We start from the raw sequence: 15,595 nt of genomic DNA, 5'->3' as shown, positions 1-15,595 counted from the left end.
GCGCTTCTGTGTAGTCTTCACTCTAATCTATGAAAGCTTCCATATATTGTACGTATAACAATGAATAAAATGAGGGCAGGTATGCCAGGAGGTAGCCCTTTTCACTTGCATTTGAAATCAATCTGAGATGTTGCTGTATACAGCGTATTTACTAGACTATAAATAATCAAAACTATTTATTGTAAATGCATTTTTTATTTCCTGAAGTTAATACATTATGAAAATTATAAAAAAAAAACACTATACATTTCCTTTAAGTGCAATGAATGATACTGTAAGCTTGGCTAGAGCAATCAAGTGTACATTTACAGTACTTATAAAGAATCCTAGAAATTCTACTGACAGAGATTTCATTACTATAATCCAGATGACTAACTCATCTGGTGAGAGAATATGAAATATTAGCATATATTAAAATAATGAAAATAAATTCTATTAATTATATATTTCTCCTAAACCATTAATTAGTTTGGGCATGACGTTTCTTTGTTCATTATTGTCCTTTGGTAAAAGACTTATTTTACCAAGAAGTCTTCTACTGTCATTCTCTTTCACAAACTGTGACCAGCCACCAGTCCTCCATAACCATGACTGCCTCTCATGCCAACTTTTTATACCCTGGTTATGCGCATTGGTACCAAGTGCGCAATGCAATCTGTTGTTTAAAGTAGGGTTTTTCTCTTCCAATAAATTTTTATTTTAAAGTTTTAAGAAATACAATGTGTAACTGCGATCAGATATACAGACAGAAAAATAATAATGGTGACTTAGTCAGTAGCAGTCGTACATCAAGCAGATAAATTATAGCAAAATTACAACACATCTAGCATGTCAAAGAGCACATTATTTATACCATAACAGAGAGCAATGTAGATAAAAGCAAATAGAATCCGTGCACCTATACCAGGGAAGTAGGCGCTGATGGATGAGATGCTTATATATTGAGTTCACTATACAAGAAACAAAGGAATGCGTAAGTAGAGACCATCCCTACGGAAGAGCCTAACTAGATAAGAGGAGAGGAGACAGAGGGGCGAAGAAAAGTGGAAAGTAGAAAAAGACCCCAGGAGCACCCCAGCCAGGAACCCCAGGGTCTCAGTGCTCATAGCAATGTATAACTGGCCTTTGATATAGAAGGGTGAGCATATTGGATCAAAGTAGGTTTTTTAAATGCAGACATGGTAAATGGCAAGTACAAACTCAGCTTCAATAGGTGCTCCAGGAACCCCGATTGCTCCTTCTAATAACTACTCTAGCCCATCTACCAATTCCTGTTCTTCTTTCTGCCTGCCAGCCGCCCATGCAGGTCATCTTTTTGTAACCTGAACAAAGTCTGCCCCAACAATGTTTTGACTTACTCTCTTGCTTCATGGCTTGTGATCTGTTTTTTGTCTCAAATCCTTGGAGTGTCATATAGTGTAACTTAGACCACTTTGCAGGGCAAATATTAAGAAATCATTAGACCCATTTCTTTTTGGATGGGAAGGGGGGGTGCATGTGTATTCTACCAATGACACAGGTGGTCCACAAAACGCACGATATTTATCATATTAAGTACTTGAAAAAAATAAAATAATGAATTCACTAAAATTGTCTTGTGATGCAACTTTCTTATGGCTTCCTTTTTCAAATGAGCTTAAGCCAGCATACATTTTAAGCATACTCATCCTTAAACTTACCATACATATTACAGTCTGACCATACAATCTTTGTGCACTCTCTTTACTAAAACGATGTAATATGAGGACTTACCTAAAGTATCCAATTAATTTGTATGAAATCAAGCAGGCCCCTGTTCTACACAGTTGTTGGTAGAGACTACAATCAGATTGTAGCATATGTCAGGAGATTAAGGGCAGCATCTATTCTATAAATACATCTATTGAAAAAGAATTGCTTTGTTTTTAGTGATTTCATTGACTGATGATGTTTCTTTATAGGTTCAGCGTGAGAAAAATTCTCTCGGCAGCCTAAAACGTGCCAGCGTTGATGTTGACTTATTAGCCCCTAGAAGTCCCATGGGAAAGGAGAACATGGTGACTTTTAGCAACACTTTGCCCCGGGTGAGTACCCCATCCATGGACGAAACTGGCCGTCGGCACATGACTATGCACATGCCCACTGAAGGCTCTCGTCAGAGGACAGCAGGTCCTGAATGGAAGCCAAAGCCTATAGAAGGGCGTAGTCTGACACTTGGGGAGGAGGTAGCATTGGCACAAGCCCATCGAAGAGCAGCCTCTGAAACTTCAGGTATTTTACTTGATGAGCCAGACCCTGACAGAGTTCCTCCATCACTTTATCCCACGGTTCAGGCTCGGCCAGGAGCTCCTCGGGTACTTATTCAGCCACGCCCTGCAGCTCCACCACTTCTTCACATCCCTGAAGAAAATCAACTTGGTTCCCCAAAAAGCAGTTCAGCAATTAGAGCCAAGTGGATGATGATGGCTGAAAAAGGTGGGGCACCAAGAGCAACTTCAAATCCTCCTAGATTAATGCAAGTGATTGCCATGTCAAAGCAACAGCAACAGCAGCAGGCAACAGTGCTAGGCGCGGGTACTCCAAAACATTCTGAAACATCTTCCTCTTCAACAACCAGCAGTTCTGACTCTTCACAGTATCGCTCACCCTCAGAAAGAGATAGTTCCAGCATTGTCACTATTGACGCTCATGCACCTCATCACCCTGTTGTTCATCTCTCCTCAGGCAATGGCCCATGGGAGTGGAAGGCAGGACAAAAAGTTGGGGATGCCCAAGAACCAGGAAGTTATGACATGAGCAAAGATTTTCGTGGCTACAGGCCACCAAAAGGTGCTGGTGTGTCTCCTGGTTCCTCCATTAGTGACATAGAGCCTGACTCTGAACCACGTTGTGGACCAACTGTCAATGTTGCTGGAGGTGTGCCAACACCTCTAATAGCTGAAGCTATTGGCCTTGCTAGCCGGGAAGCTAGTCTGAGAAGGAAACCCCATACAAGCGAAAGGGAGGGTAGTGAAGAAGGGGAAGAGCCATTTTACAAGAAGATTCAGAATCAGCGATTTAAGGACTGAAATATAGAAGAGGAAAAATGTAAATATGTTGGCATGTTGGACATGGGGAAATGACACTACACAAAACAGAAGCAAATCACTGCCCAATTAGCATGGAAGAATTTCTCTTGTACAGAAAGTGATGTCAAATCTCCATGGAAACTACTGAAATGACATTTTGAACTCTGTGTAAGAACATAAGTATGACATACGTTTTCATACAGTGATGACTTAAGTTGCCTTCCTAATTTGTACAGAACAAAGCAACTAATCATGAATGCTCCTGTTTTGCTTATGAAAGACAGTTCCGTAAAGATGATTTTTGTAACATTTATAAGTATACATGACAAAATTTTCTTTCCTTGACCAAATGGGAATCCACAGGTCTCTGCGGCTCAGCCCAAAATTAGTTTCCCTCTGCTCAAACTTGCTCAGGAAGAAATAATGCACTGCATGATTTTAATTCAGAGATAAAAAGATTGCAGTTTTGTAAACAAAATATTTCCAACAAAAGTCATGGTTAAAACAAATGTAAATTTTGTAACGATTTGTGGATAAGGAGAGTGATAAATGTAAGGTATAAGGTGGTATGAGTAAGGTTACTTTATTCAGTAGTTGAGAACTGCAGTAATCCATAATTATATAAACTCAGAAGACCTAAAAAAACATTTGGTGTGGAAAGTGTGTTTTACACAGGCCTCCCCTCTGAAGGAGAATATATACTGTGGTTCTCAAAGGTGCTCAGTCTTTTTCATGTTGGAGGAAAAGCTGTTATTACACCACTAACATTTTTCTGGCAACAAAAATGTGTGTCCTACATATTCCAGTAGAAGTCCATATTTGATCATATAAAAAAACTTGTAATATTGGATTCAAATTGGGACCTGACCCACAGGCTGCACTCCATACGGCATGACAGGGGTGCATCCTAAACCACTGTTTGAAGAATTTGTATTCAGTTTCCACCAGCCTTTTGTCCAATTAAACTGTCTCAATTTTGTGTTGTTTACAGGCTCAAGTCATTGAAAAAAATTTGGTTTTCTCCGGTTTTTTGTAAATCATGGTCCAAATAGCAGTACATATCATTCCAATGGAGGTGAACTTATTACATAATGAAAGCTCTTGTAACCAGTTGTTATTTATGCTAGGTAAAACTACTGCTGTCAATTTCCCTGGTTAATTCTGAAATATATCTCTGTAATAGAGACACACACAACACTAAAAGCATCATGTAAGTAGTGTAGAGAAGTATAAGAACATCTGTAAGGTTTTTTTTTGCTTTCTGTATTCTGATCAAAATCCCCTTCTGCACCAGCTGAATTTCAGTCAGTGTGTAGCCATCCATGCATGACAGCAGGCCCGGACTGGGACAAAAAATAGGCCCGGGCATTTTAGACTGAGCAGCCAATTTTTCTATGGACCGGGGGGGGGGGGGGGGTGTATCGGTCCTCCACGCTGTAATGTGCAGGAACACTGATATAAATATGAAGGGGACTGCACTGTAATGATTACCCCCCTTACATCAGAGTCCGCACAGAGGTCCCTTACATCAGAGTCCGCACAGACCCCCCTTACATCAGAGTCTGCACAGACCCCCCTTACATCAGAGTCCGCACTCAGCCCCCTTACATCAGATTCCGCACTGAGCCCCCTTACATCAGAGTCCGCACTGAGCCCCTTTACATCAGAGTCCGCACAGAGCCCCCTTACATCAGAGTCCGCACAGAGCCCCCTTACATCAGAGTCCGCACAGAGCCCCCTTACATCAGAGTCCGCACAGAGCCCCCTTACAACAGAGTCCGCACAGAGCCCCCTTACATCAGAGTCCGCACAGAGCCCCCTTACATCAGAGTCCGCACAGAGGTGTCTTACATCAGAGTCCGCACTGAGCCCCCACTTACTGTAAGGGGGAGCTCTGTGGACTCTAATGTAAAGGGGAACACTGGATTAAGGGGGTCTCTGCTCACCAAAGTCCCCCTCTTGTATCAGAGTCCACAGAACACCCCTTAAATTAGTTTTATATACACATTGGAAGGCAGGAGAGAGGGTGAGCTTACTCACCCCAGGATGAGGCTCCGGAGTGGGCTGCCTGAAGCTTTTAAATCTTCCTTAATTCACCACCAGGGATGTGTGGGCGGGGCAGACGCAGGGGGTGTGGGCGGGGCAGACACAGGGGGTATGGGCGGAGCAGATAGAGTAGAGGGGCGGGAAGAGGAGGAGCAGTGAAACTGTCAACGTTGGCTGAGCTGTGTGTGAGAGAGACACACAGCTTAGCCGCTCAACCAATCAGCTGCTATTGTAGTTGCACCGGAGCCCAGAGATGACACAGGCACGGCCGCATAGCGGTGGGTGAGCGGCGGCCGTGGCCTGTGTTAACCCTGTCCAGGCCGCGGGCGCCGCTTACCTCCCGCTGTGCGGCCTGATCATCAACAGGCTATGGAGCTGGAGGTCCCAGCCCACCGGGCAAATGCCCGGTCTGCCCTATGGCCAGTCCGGGCCTGCATGACAGAAGTTGATTGTATGATCAGTGTATTCTGACAGTGACAGCCACAGTCCCACTCTCAGAATACAATGTCTGAGGGGAAGAAGATTTGGAGGATGGAAGAATCTGTTGAGCCAGTAATCTGGATAAACGAAAAAGAAAACAAGAACAAAACATACTGTCTATGGCCTGCATAAAGCCTAGTACACACAGCTGTTTTTTTTTTTTTTTTTTGTTTAACCCAGCAGGCTGAACGAAAAAAACACTGACAGCTCAGGTTGGAGCCACTGTACTAACAATCAGATGTTAGTACTGAGATCTTCCCTACTGTGCTATTGTGTTCTGACATGGGGGACCAGCCGCAGTACACACGGGCTGGTTTCTATTGAACTGGCCAATGCTGCCCCGACATTCCGCCCATGTGTACGGGGCATTACTGTTAACTGTGCAGCTAAGAAGTTATCAACTCACAAGATTTTGTCATGCTCAAAAGGTATATTTTTTGCATTTATCTAACAGAAAGAACACAACAATTTCAATGATATATTTAAAAGACCAAAAGGGGGAAAAAAAAGAGTTTGTTCTTTGGGTTTACTTATACTTTTAATTGGCAGTGTAGGGCGTTTAAATATAACAAAGCATCCACAGCGATCCACAGAGTACTGGAAGATTTCTGTAACTAGATTGTTCCATTTCCCTTTCAGATGTATAATTAGTACAAGATACCAATTAAATCTACTGTAATATAATGTCTGTAAATCAAAGGGATCAGTTTTAAGAACATTACTTTTGCAAACTGTCGTGTGAAATCACACATTTATGTGTTCAGTGCCCCCTAGTGGATCCAGATCCAAATGTACTTCAGTTTTTGCTTAATCTAATTGCAGTTATTTAAAGGAATAACTATGCAGTGTTTACAGGTTGCTAAATTATATGTCTATACAAAATAGTAAATACTATGCAAAAATAAAAAAGTAATTTAAAGATAAATAATCATCCCGCCAGTCCTGAGATGTATATAACCACCTCACTAGTCCTCGGAAGCACAATCCTCATAGGCTAATGTATGAAAAATATGGTAACAAGTTCATTCCTTGCTGTTTGCAGTAATCAGTTATTGATGTATAAAGTGAAAGCAAACCTTCCTATACTTTACAGCCAAGGAAGCTGCCATCTTAGCCTCTGTGTGATCTGCAGGTGCTATGGGTTGCACATGTGATCAATTATTACACAGCATGGCTTGAATGTACACAATTCTAATATTTTTGGCTCTATACACCACCACAATGAATTTGAAATGAAACGAACAAGATGTGCTTTAACTGCAGACTTTCAGCTTTAATTTGAGGGTATTTACATCCAAATCAGGTGAACGGTGTAGGAATTACAACAGTTTGTATATGTGCCTCCCACTTTTTAAGAGACCAAAAGTAATGGGACAATTGGCTGCTCAGCTGTTCCATGGCCAGGTGTGTGTTATTCCCTCATTATCCCATTTACAAGGAACAGATAAAAGGTCCAGAGTTCAGAGTCTAGTGGAAGACCACGTAAAACAACTGTGGTGGATGACCGAAGAATTCTTTTCCTGGTGAAGAAAACACCCTTCACAACAGTTGGCCAGATCAAGAACACTCTCCAGGAGGTAGGTATGTGTGTGTCAAAGTCAACAATTAAGAGAAGACTTCACCAGAGTGAATACAGAGGGTTCACCACAAGATGTAAACCATTGGTGAGCCTCAAAAACAGGAAGGCCAGATTAGAGTTGGCCAAACAACATCTAAAAAAGCCTTCACAGTTCTGGAACAACATCCTATGGACAGATGAGACCAAGATCAACTTGTACCAGAGTGATGGGAAGAGAAGAGTATGGAGAAGGAAAGGAACTGCTCATGATCCAAAGCATACCCCACCTCATCAGTGAAGCATGGTGGTGGTAGTTTCATGGTGTGGGCATGTATGGCTGCCAATGGAACTGGTTCTCTTGTATTTATTGATGATGTGACTGCTGACAAAAGCAGCAGGATGAATTCTGAAGTGCAGATGGACAATGACCCAAAGCATACTGCGAAAGCAACCAAAGAGTTTAAGGGAAAGAAGTGGAATGTTATGCAATGGCCAAGTCAATCACCTGACCTGAATCCGATTGAGCATGCATTTCACTTGCTGAAGACAAAACTGAAGGGAAAATGCCCCAAGAACAAGCAGGAACTGAAGACAGTTGCAGTAGAGGCCTGGCAGAGCATCACCAGGGATGAAACCCAGCATCTGGTGATGTCTATGCATTCCAGACTTCAGGCTGTAATTGACTGCAAAGGATTTGCAACCAAGTATTAAAAAGTGAAAGTTGGATGGATGATTGTTAATCTGCCCCATTACTTTTGGTCCCTTAAAAAGTGGGAGGCACATATACAAACTGTTGTAATTCCTACACCGTTCACCTGATTTGGATGTAGATACCCTCAAATTAAAGCTGAAAGTCTGCAGTTAAAGCACATGTTCGTTTCATTTCAAATCCATTGTGGTGGTGTATAGAGCCAAAAAGATTAGAATTGTGTCGATGTCCCAATATTTATGGACCTGACTGTAGCTGTTTTGGGAAACAGTTAAATCAATGGGTTCAGTTCCATTTTAATACTTTGCTGTAGAAATGACAGTTGGAAGCTAATTGGTTTCTATGAACCACAAGAAATTAATTTTAGAACTTTTTATCCATATACACCTTAGTCTTCATTAGTACTATACTTTTCTCTTTCAATAGTTTTTATTGGTTTTCAAAAAGAGATAGAAAACATTAGTACATTATGTTGTACATAGTACTATACTTTTAGGCCTCGTTCACATCATGTGCAGAGATATCAGTTTTTCTGCACGCTTTCTACATGGGCACAAAGAAAAACAAAAAAAACAAATGTACTCTTTGTGCTATTTTCACACTACAACACTGCTATCACGTGCAGATTTTTTCTGCGCAGGAATCTGCAACATGTATGCAGTTTTCTGTGTGAAAAAAAACTGACATGACATCAACACTGTGGTGTGAACAGGGCACATAACTGAGGCGCATGAAAACTGATGTCATTGTGCATAAAAACTCACTGAAGCGCTCATGAAAACCGATGTTAAATTGATGTAAACTTATTTCTCTGCAAGTGAAATCTGTGCAGTTTTCCCATCAGTTTTCGTGCACGTATGGTGTGAACAAGCCCTAAGGACATGCACAGAGTTCCACTTTGCATATTTACCCCATCCCCCTGCACTTGTACCCATGTACCACAATTTCTAAAAGTCTTTTTTTTTCTCTGTTTCCTCTAGTTAATGTCAATGCAATGGCACTGTCATTCACACAGAGAATTCTAATGGGCCTCAAAGCTCACAGTCACAGTACAGCATAGCAGAAATGATTCCATGTGAGGTTTGCTATCGTGCTTACCTGTACTGTGTTAATGATAGCCCTTTTCATCCAAAAATTAAATTCAACGCTGTCATCCATGCAGGAATACATGTACAAGTGCCAGGAGATGAGCAAAATCAGCAAGACGTGGTTTGTTATCTATGATAACGAGCACTTAGAATCCGGAGATGGACAAGCATCTTTGTTTTGCCTTTTTTTAGTCAGCAACGCTTAGCAGTCAATCATTATAAAGAATCCACCTCCCTATACACCTTCAATCCACTGCACTCCCTTCCCTGCATCTGGCTGTTTGTACTATGTTAACCCAAACAGACACTGCACAGGTCAACTGGAGATATAATGAAAGTCCTGTGCCAGATACTATCTTTGCCTGAGATAAGGCATCTGGAAGAAGAAAACCCTAAGTTAAATAATATAAAATGTACAAATATTTTAAGCGGTAAAATGTGTGATGACAGGCTGTTGGTGAAAAATACAACCGTTTGTACGCTCCATCGGACAATTGTTGTCGGATTTTCCGCGGACAACAGTCTGTTGTCGGATTTTCCGAGCATGTGTACACAAGTCCGTCAGACAAAAGTACAAAGTACAAACACGCATGCTCGGAAGCAAGGATGAGCCAGAAGCAGTCGGTCTTGTAAACTAGCGTTCATAATGGAGAATTAACATCAAAGATACAACTATGTTGGTGTCCCTTGTTAATTTTACATATTTTTTTAAATGTGACTGCCTACTCTCAAACTGTCATTTGAAGTAAAACACATAGCCAAGTATTATTCTCCACAATTTTTTTATTGTGTATTAAAAAAAGAAAACAAATAAAATTAGACATGCTATCTGCCAATAGAACTCAACCAAAAAGTGCATTCTATGCATCCATAAATATAGAAAATATAAGCTCAGCGAAGCTGGCCCCCCTACAATCAACACAAATAAAAACTCAAGTGTGCTGCTTTAGTGCTACGTTTGTGCTGTTTTGTGCCGTAAAAATTTACATTTGTGCTGCTTTTATTTTTAAGATATTAGCAATTGTTTTTTTCAGACTATGACATCACCTAGCCCCCCTACAACGCCCAAATGACACAAAACTGGTCTCGTTGGTTAGTGCTACGTTTGTGCTGTTTTGTGCTGCTAAAAATTCCATTCTATCTTTTATCATTTTTGCGTTATTAATGATTTATTAAAGGTCACCAAAGGTCAGTCAGCCCCCCTACAACGCCCAAATGACACGAAACTGGTCTCGTTGGTTAGTGCTACGTTTGTGCTGGTTTGTGCTGCTAAAATTTTTATTTGTGCTGTTATGGTTTTTAAGTTTGACTGTTTTTTTTAAACCCCACCCATTTTGCCCCGCCCCTACAATCAGCACAAATGAAAACTCAAGTGTGCTACATTTGTGCTGTTTAAATTTTCATTCTATCTTTTATTGTTTTTGCGTTATTAATAATTTTCCTAAAGGTCACAAAGGTCACTGAGCCCCCCTACAACACCCAAAAGACACAAAATTGGGCTGGTTGGTTAGTGCCTCATTTGTGCTGCTAAAATTTGTATTTGTGCTGTTTTTTAGTTATAACAGCTTGTTTATATTTGATAACACCCCACCCACTTTGCACCCCATGTTATTAAATCTTAAAAACAAACATACTATTTGTTAGTGCTACCTTTGTGCTTTTTTTGTGTCATAAAAATAAAAATTTGTGCTGCTTTTATTTTTAAGAGGATAGCAATTTGTTTTTTTCCAGACGATAACATCACCCCCCCTCCTGTCACGTACCTGGTTAGCGAGCTCCTGGTTAGAAAGCAGCTATGGGAGCACAGCGAGGTATGAGTGCCTGTGATCAGTCCAGTAGACTGCATGGTGGCAGCAGTCAGCAGGTGGATGTGGCAGCAGAACCGGCTGGTGGCAGATGAGCTGGCACTAGCTGTGTGAAGTTGGCACTCCATGTTTGTAAAACCTGAATAAAAATATATTTGTTTGTGCCACGTTTGTGCCGATTTGTGCCGCAAAAATGAGCGTTTGTGCCGATTTGGTTTCGGAGATATTGTGCGTTATATTTGTTGAAACCCTGCCCACTTTGCACCCCATGTTGCTGAATTTTAAAAACAAACACGCCATTCGTTTGTGCCACGTATCTGCTGGTTTGTGCTGCAAAAATAAACTTTTGTGCCGCTTTGGTTTCTGAGATATTGTGCGTTATAGTTGCTGAAACCCCGCGTCCAGAGGATCTCACAGCGCGGGTAGCAACTTATATCCCCTGCGGTTGCTGGACGAGATGCCAGACATGGACAGGCTGCTTTCCCAGCTCAGGGCTGGGGCGGCATCCAGAGGAGCGGAGTGGCTGCAGGAGCAGCTCTCATTTGTCCTGCGAGATCGAGTCTCTGGGTCAGGGACAGGGGGGCAGGAGTCCGTACGAGCTCGGAGGTCTCGGCCCCTGGGGCGCTTCTTTCTGGTCTCCTCCCCCAGAGCTCTGTGCCACATTGGGAGTCCCATGCGGGCCCCTTCAAGACTACCTGCAAAGCGGTGGTGCTCCTGGAAGGAATCCCCTTCGTCAGGGGGCAGGGCTTCCGGGGGTGTCTGTGTCCCTCCCTGGCCTGCCCGGCATCAGGATCAGGAACAGGCGGGCTCCTCCCCTGGTGATGAGTCAGCAGGGGCAGAGCCTCAGCAGGGGAATCGTGCTGCTACGGCCCCCAGGTCTTTTACCTCCATGGCAGTGGCTCTCCCAGGACCAGCCAGCACCAGGTGATGTAGGAGGTGCGGAGGAGCAGCGGTGTGAGACCAGCGGTGAGCGCCCAGGGCCCTGGGCACTCCAGTAAGGTGACCCATAAATCGGTGGATGGAGCCGTGCAAGTAGGCGGGGCCAGCAGCCGCATGGATCCTCGTCATTCAGGGCCATTCAGGGTGCTGGCAGAGAGAGGAGACGTCGAGATAATGAGAGATCGGAGGGCAAGTTGTCCGCTTCAGAGGGGGAGGAGTCGCATGGACGCCCTGAATCAATGGAGTCGGGACCTGCGGCTGGTGGAATCCTTCCTAGGCAGCCTGATAAGTCTACTACTTCTTCTAACATGTCTGTGTTTTCTGCTGTTGATGATAATGTGTGTCTAGGGGGAGGGCCCTCTCCCGCACGGAGTTGGCAGCTCTGCGGTCTGATTTGCCCACGCTTTCTGCACCTTCTAGTGCGGGCCGTGGTCACGCCACATCTAGGTCAGATGAGGGGTTGCAGGGGTTCCTTTTGGGTTTGAGGGAGCTGGTCCAGCTATTTGAACCAGAAACGAGTGCCGTCGTCGGCGTGGATCCTGCCGGTGGGTGGGTCAGAGGCAATGAGGCAGGCTTCTGTGTCCAGGGTTGATCCCCCTGCGGCGGTGGTGCCCGCCACAGTGGCAATCGTGGAGCCAGGGCAGTCTGCGGCAGGGCACAAGTTGGCGTTGAGGGACAAGGCTGAGTCGTCGCGGGAGGCCGTTACCAAACAGGATTCAGTCAGATTGGCCGACTCTGCGAAATGTGAGGTTTACGTTTGTTTTGAGGGGCCTTTGGGTGCGCACCTGAAGCCGGAATTCCGCGAAAAAAATTTGGAAGGGTGAGTATGTGGGGATATTCTCTCTGCTACCCCTGGAAAACTTTTATCTGGATAGGGTCAAGCCAGAGGATAGCAAAAAGGAGGATGAAGAAAAACAGCTGTACAGGCTTATCCCATGGACTTTCCCTAATTGGCTGCAGGCTTTTGCCATTATGGCAAGTGTAATTGGGGAGAAGAATCCGGAACACTGTTCGGCGCTCTTCTGTTATCTTGACGTCATCAGGGAGGCCTACAGGGTCTACGGGGAATCCGCATGGTTGAGGTATGACGAGCAGTTCTGGCAGCAGAGATCTATCCGCCCCTCCTTGAGGTGGGACCACAAGGACATTAGTTTGCAGATGTGACTCATGACCTCGGAGCGGGCCCCTAATCAGTTTTTTCCAGGGGGGGCCGGTGGCACATCTACCCCTGGACAACCGGCCGCAAAGGAAAGGGGTGTCTGCTGGCAGTATAATGAGGGCTCCTGAAAGTTTGGGGGGGCTTGCCATTACCAGCACGAGTGCTCTGGCTGCGGAGGTTTGCATCCCTTGTCCCGCTGCTTCAAACAGGGGAAGGGCCGTGCCTGCGAGTCTGCTAACAAAAGGGATGACGTTAGTGAGGGTGGAATAGATGCAGCCTTTCCTCGATAGATATCTGGATCGGGAGGCTGCTTGGTTGTTAGGGGTGGGTTTCTCCGAAGGCTTTCGCATACCTTGTTCCCTGGCCTCTGTTCCACCAGTGTCCCGGGACTTGCGTTCGGCCTTGCAACATCCTGCAGTGGTTTCTGAGAAATGGCAGAAGGAACTTGCATTGGGCCGCATGGGTGGCCCTTTCCCCTCGCAGCCTTTAGCGGATTTGGTGATCTCACCCCTGGGGGTCGTGCCTAAGAAGGACCTTAAAGTGCGTTTTCATGGTGACAATCTTGGGGTGGTACAGGTCATCAACCATGTCACAACCTCATCGCCACCCGTGGTCCGACTGCTTCAGCACCTAGTGTTACGTTGTCTACAGTTAAATGTTTTTCTTTATGCTGTTCACCTCCCAGGAGTTGAGAACGGCTTAGCTGACGCATTGTCTCGCTTTCAGTGGGGCAGGTTTCCTAGGAGTTGGCACCGACAGTGGAGCAACGCAGGGTCCCATGTCCCGAATGGCTGTGGACGATTGCCTTGGGGTCATCCCCGGATGGATCAGACGGTCAGTGCGTGACATGACGTGGGCAGCCTATAATAAATTATGGCAAGAGTGGTTGTCTTTGCTGCAGCAGGCTGTGGTGGAGCAAGAGGGCCCGAATGTATGGTTGCTGGTCCTTTACTTTGTCTCACGGAACCTTGAGGAGGGGGTGTTGGTGTCAGTCGTGGAGTGCAAATTGGCAGGATTAGCTTTTTTCTTCAAATTGCAGGGCTGTCATGATTTCACAAAAGATTTTTGGGTCTGACAGGCTCTAAAGGGGTATCGTAGGTCTCAGAAGCGCAGGGATTCCAGGCACCCTGTTTCTTTTGATATTCTGCAAAATGTTTTAGCCCAGTTGGTTTCCCTGTGTTCCTCAGCCTACGAGGTCTCTTTGTTTAAAACGGCCTTCTCTCTGGCTTTTTTTGTAGCTTTTCGGATTAGCAAACTAGTCAGCCCTTCCAAGAGGGTCCATGGGGGTATGTTGGATCAGGAGGTCATCTGTGGGGAGGACAGGGTATCCCTGCTTTTGCGATGGTCCAAAACGGATCAGGCTGGCAGGGGCAGAAGGGTTCAGATTTTTGCTGTGCCAGCTTTGCCCTTATGTCCGGTGGGTGCTGTCAGAGAGTTTCTCACAATGTGCCCGAAATTGGCTGGGTCCTTTTTGTTACATGCAGATGGGTCTCCCTTGTCCAGATTTCAATTCATATCCATTTTCTGTAAATGTTTAAGGGCATTTGGTTTGGAGGAGAAAGAATTCATCTTGCACTCATTCCGAATTGGGGCGGCCCGGGTGTGGGTTGGATGACGAAGCAGCCAAGCATATTGGTAGGTGGGAATCGAAAAGGTTCCAGCTATATGTTCATCCTTATCTGTTGTCTGATTGGGGGGGGGGTAGGTCATTTTGTGAGTGTTCTGTGTTGGTAAGCCTGTGTTTGCGTGCTTGTTTGGTGTTATTTGTGGTGTTGTTTCTTCTCTTTCAGGTGGTGTGATGGGCCTTGTCTGGATACTGGGCCACACCTATGTGTTTTGGGGGTCCAGGCGAGCAGACGTTAGGCCCAATGGTAGGCAACTAGGCATTTCTAGGCAGGAAGCTTGTGTCCGCTGGTTGGGGGTACCAGGCATGCTGTGGAGCAGAATGGTGCCAGAAGTGCATCGCTTTGCACTACTGAATAGACGCCGAACGTTCTGGTGCTACGCGTCGGCGGCAATGATTTAGGACTGAGGTCCATGTTGGACATCATTTGTGATGTCAAGTTTGATTTCCTGCGGCACCGTATGGCCTTCCCTTCCCAGATATGCTCGTCGTGTGGTCCGACATCATTGCTCAGACGACTTGGCATTTGGCTAGGTCGGTGGAGCCGCTCAATAAGGCCCGCAGGAAGGTCAACAGCGAGGTAGGCAGATTTATAGTAATGGGGGCCTGGTTTCTGGCATTTGGAACTGGAAACGGATACTTGGGGATACCTTTGGGGTGACGGGGTACACCTCAATGTGGTGGTAATTGATCTGTGGGCCCTGGGGTTGCAGGATGGTATTCAGAGAGCTTTGAGGGTGTGGAGGGGCACACAAGGGTAAGGTCTTCCACTTATGCGCTGTGGCAGAGGTTGGTCTTTGCTGGCGAATGAAGAAACCTCGGATAATGAAGGATTCGGGACCCATCGGTGGTATAGGTCCCTCTGGTGTATTCCAGGTAATGTGGTTTAGCTGGAATAGGTTAATGGGTGCACTGCGGTTAGTGGGTTATCTCTGAGCCAGTATGTCGGCTGGAGGCCTAGTATAGTAAAAGGTACCGCAGTGCATTCTTGAACATACGATAGTTTGGAGTTCCTGCAAAGACCAACGCGATTAGTGACTGATGGGTTTTTGGTTTAATAAATGTTTTTTACGGTTTATGTTCATTTAAGTTTATTTGTTAATAAAGAGGCTCCTACAGCCAATTTTTTACTCCATTCAT

General features: G+C 44.8%; 1 protein-coding gene across 2 annotated transcripts in view; it reads left to right on the top strand.

Annotated features, from left to right (window-relative positions):
- PLPPR3 (phospholipid phosphatase related 3) overlaps window positions 1-4,037 on the top strand; it is a 31,652-nt gene extending 27,615 nt beyond the window's left edge. Inside the window, exon 9 of one of the 2 annotated variants that reach the window (XM_073594051.1) lies at window positions 1,941-4,037. In XM_073594051.1, coding sequence (XP_073450152.1) covers window positions 1,941-3,047 — 1,107 coding nt within the window. In that variant the 3' untranslated portion in view covers window positions 3,048-4,037. The remainder of the gene's footprint in view (window positions 1-1,940) is intronic. The other variant, XM_073594052.1, reaches the window with a different exon arrangement.
- Window positions 4,038-15,595: the final 11,558 nt, after the last annotated feature.

Source organism: Aquarana catesbeiana, linkage group LG01 (assembly GCF_042186555.1).
Source record: "Aquarana catesbeiana isolate 2022-GZ linkage group LG01, ASM4218655v1, whole genome shotgun sequence".
NCBI lineage: Eukaryota > Metazoa > Chordata > Amphibia > Anura > Ranidae > Aquarana > Aquarana catesbeiana.
Note: the sequence above shows the minus strand (reverse complement) of the source record. Positions and strands in the feature narration are given on the sequence as shown.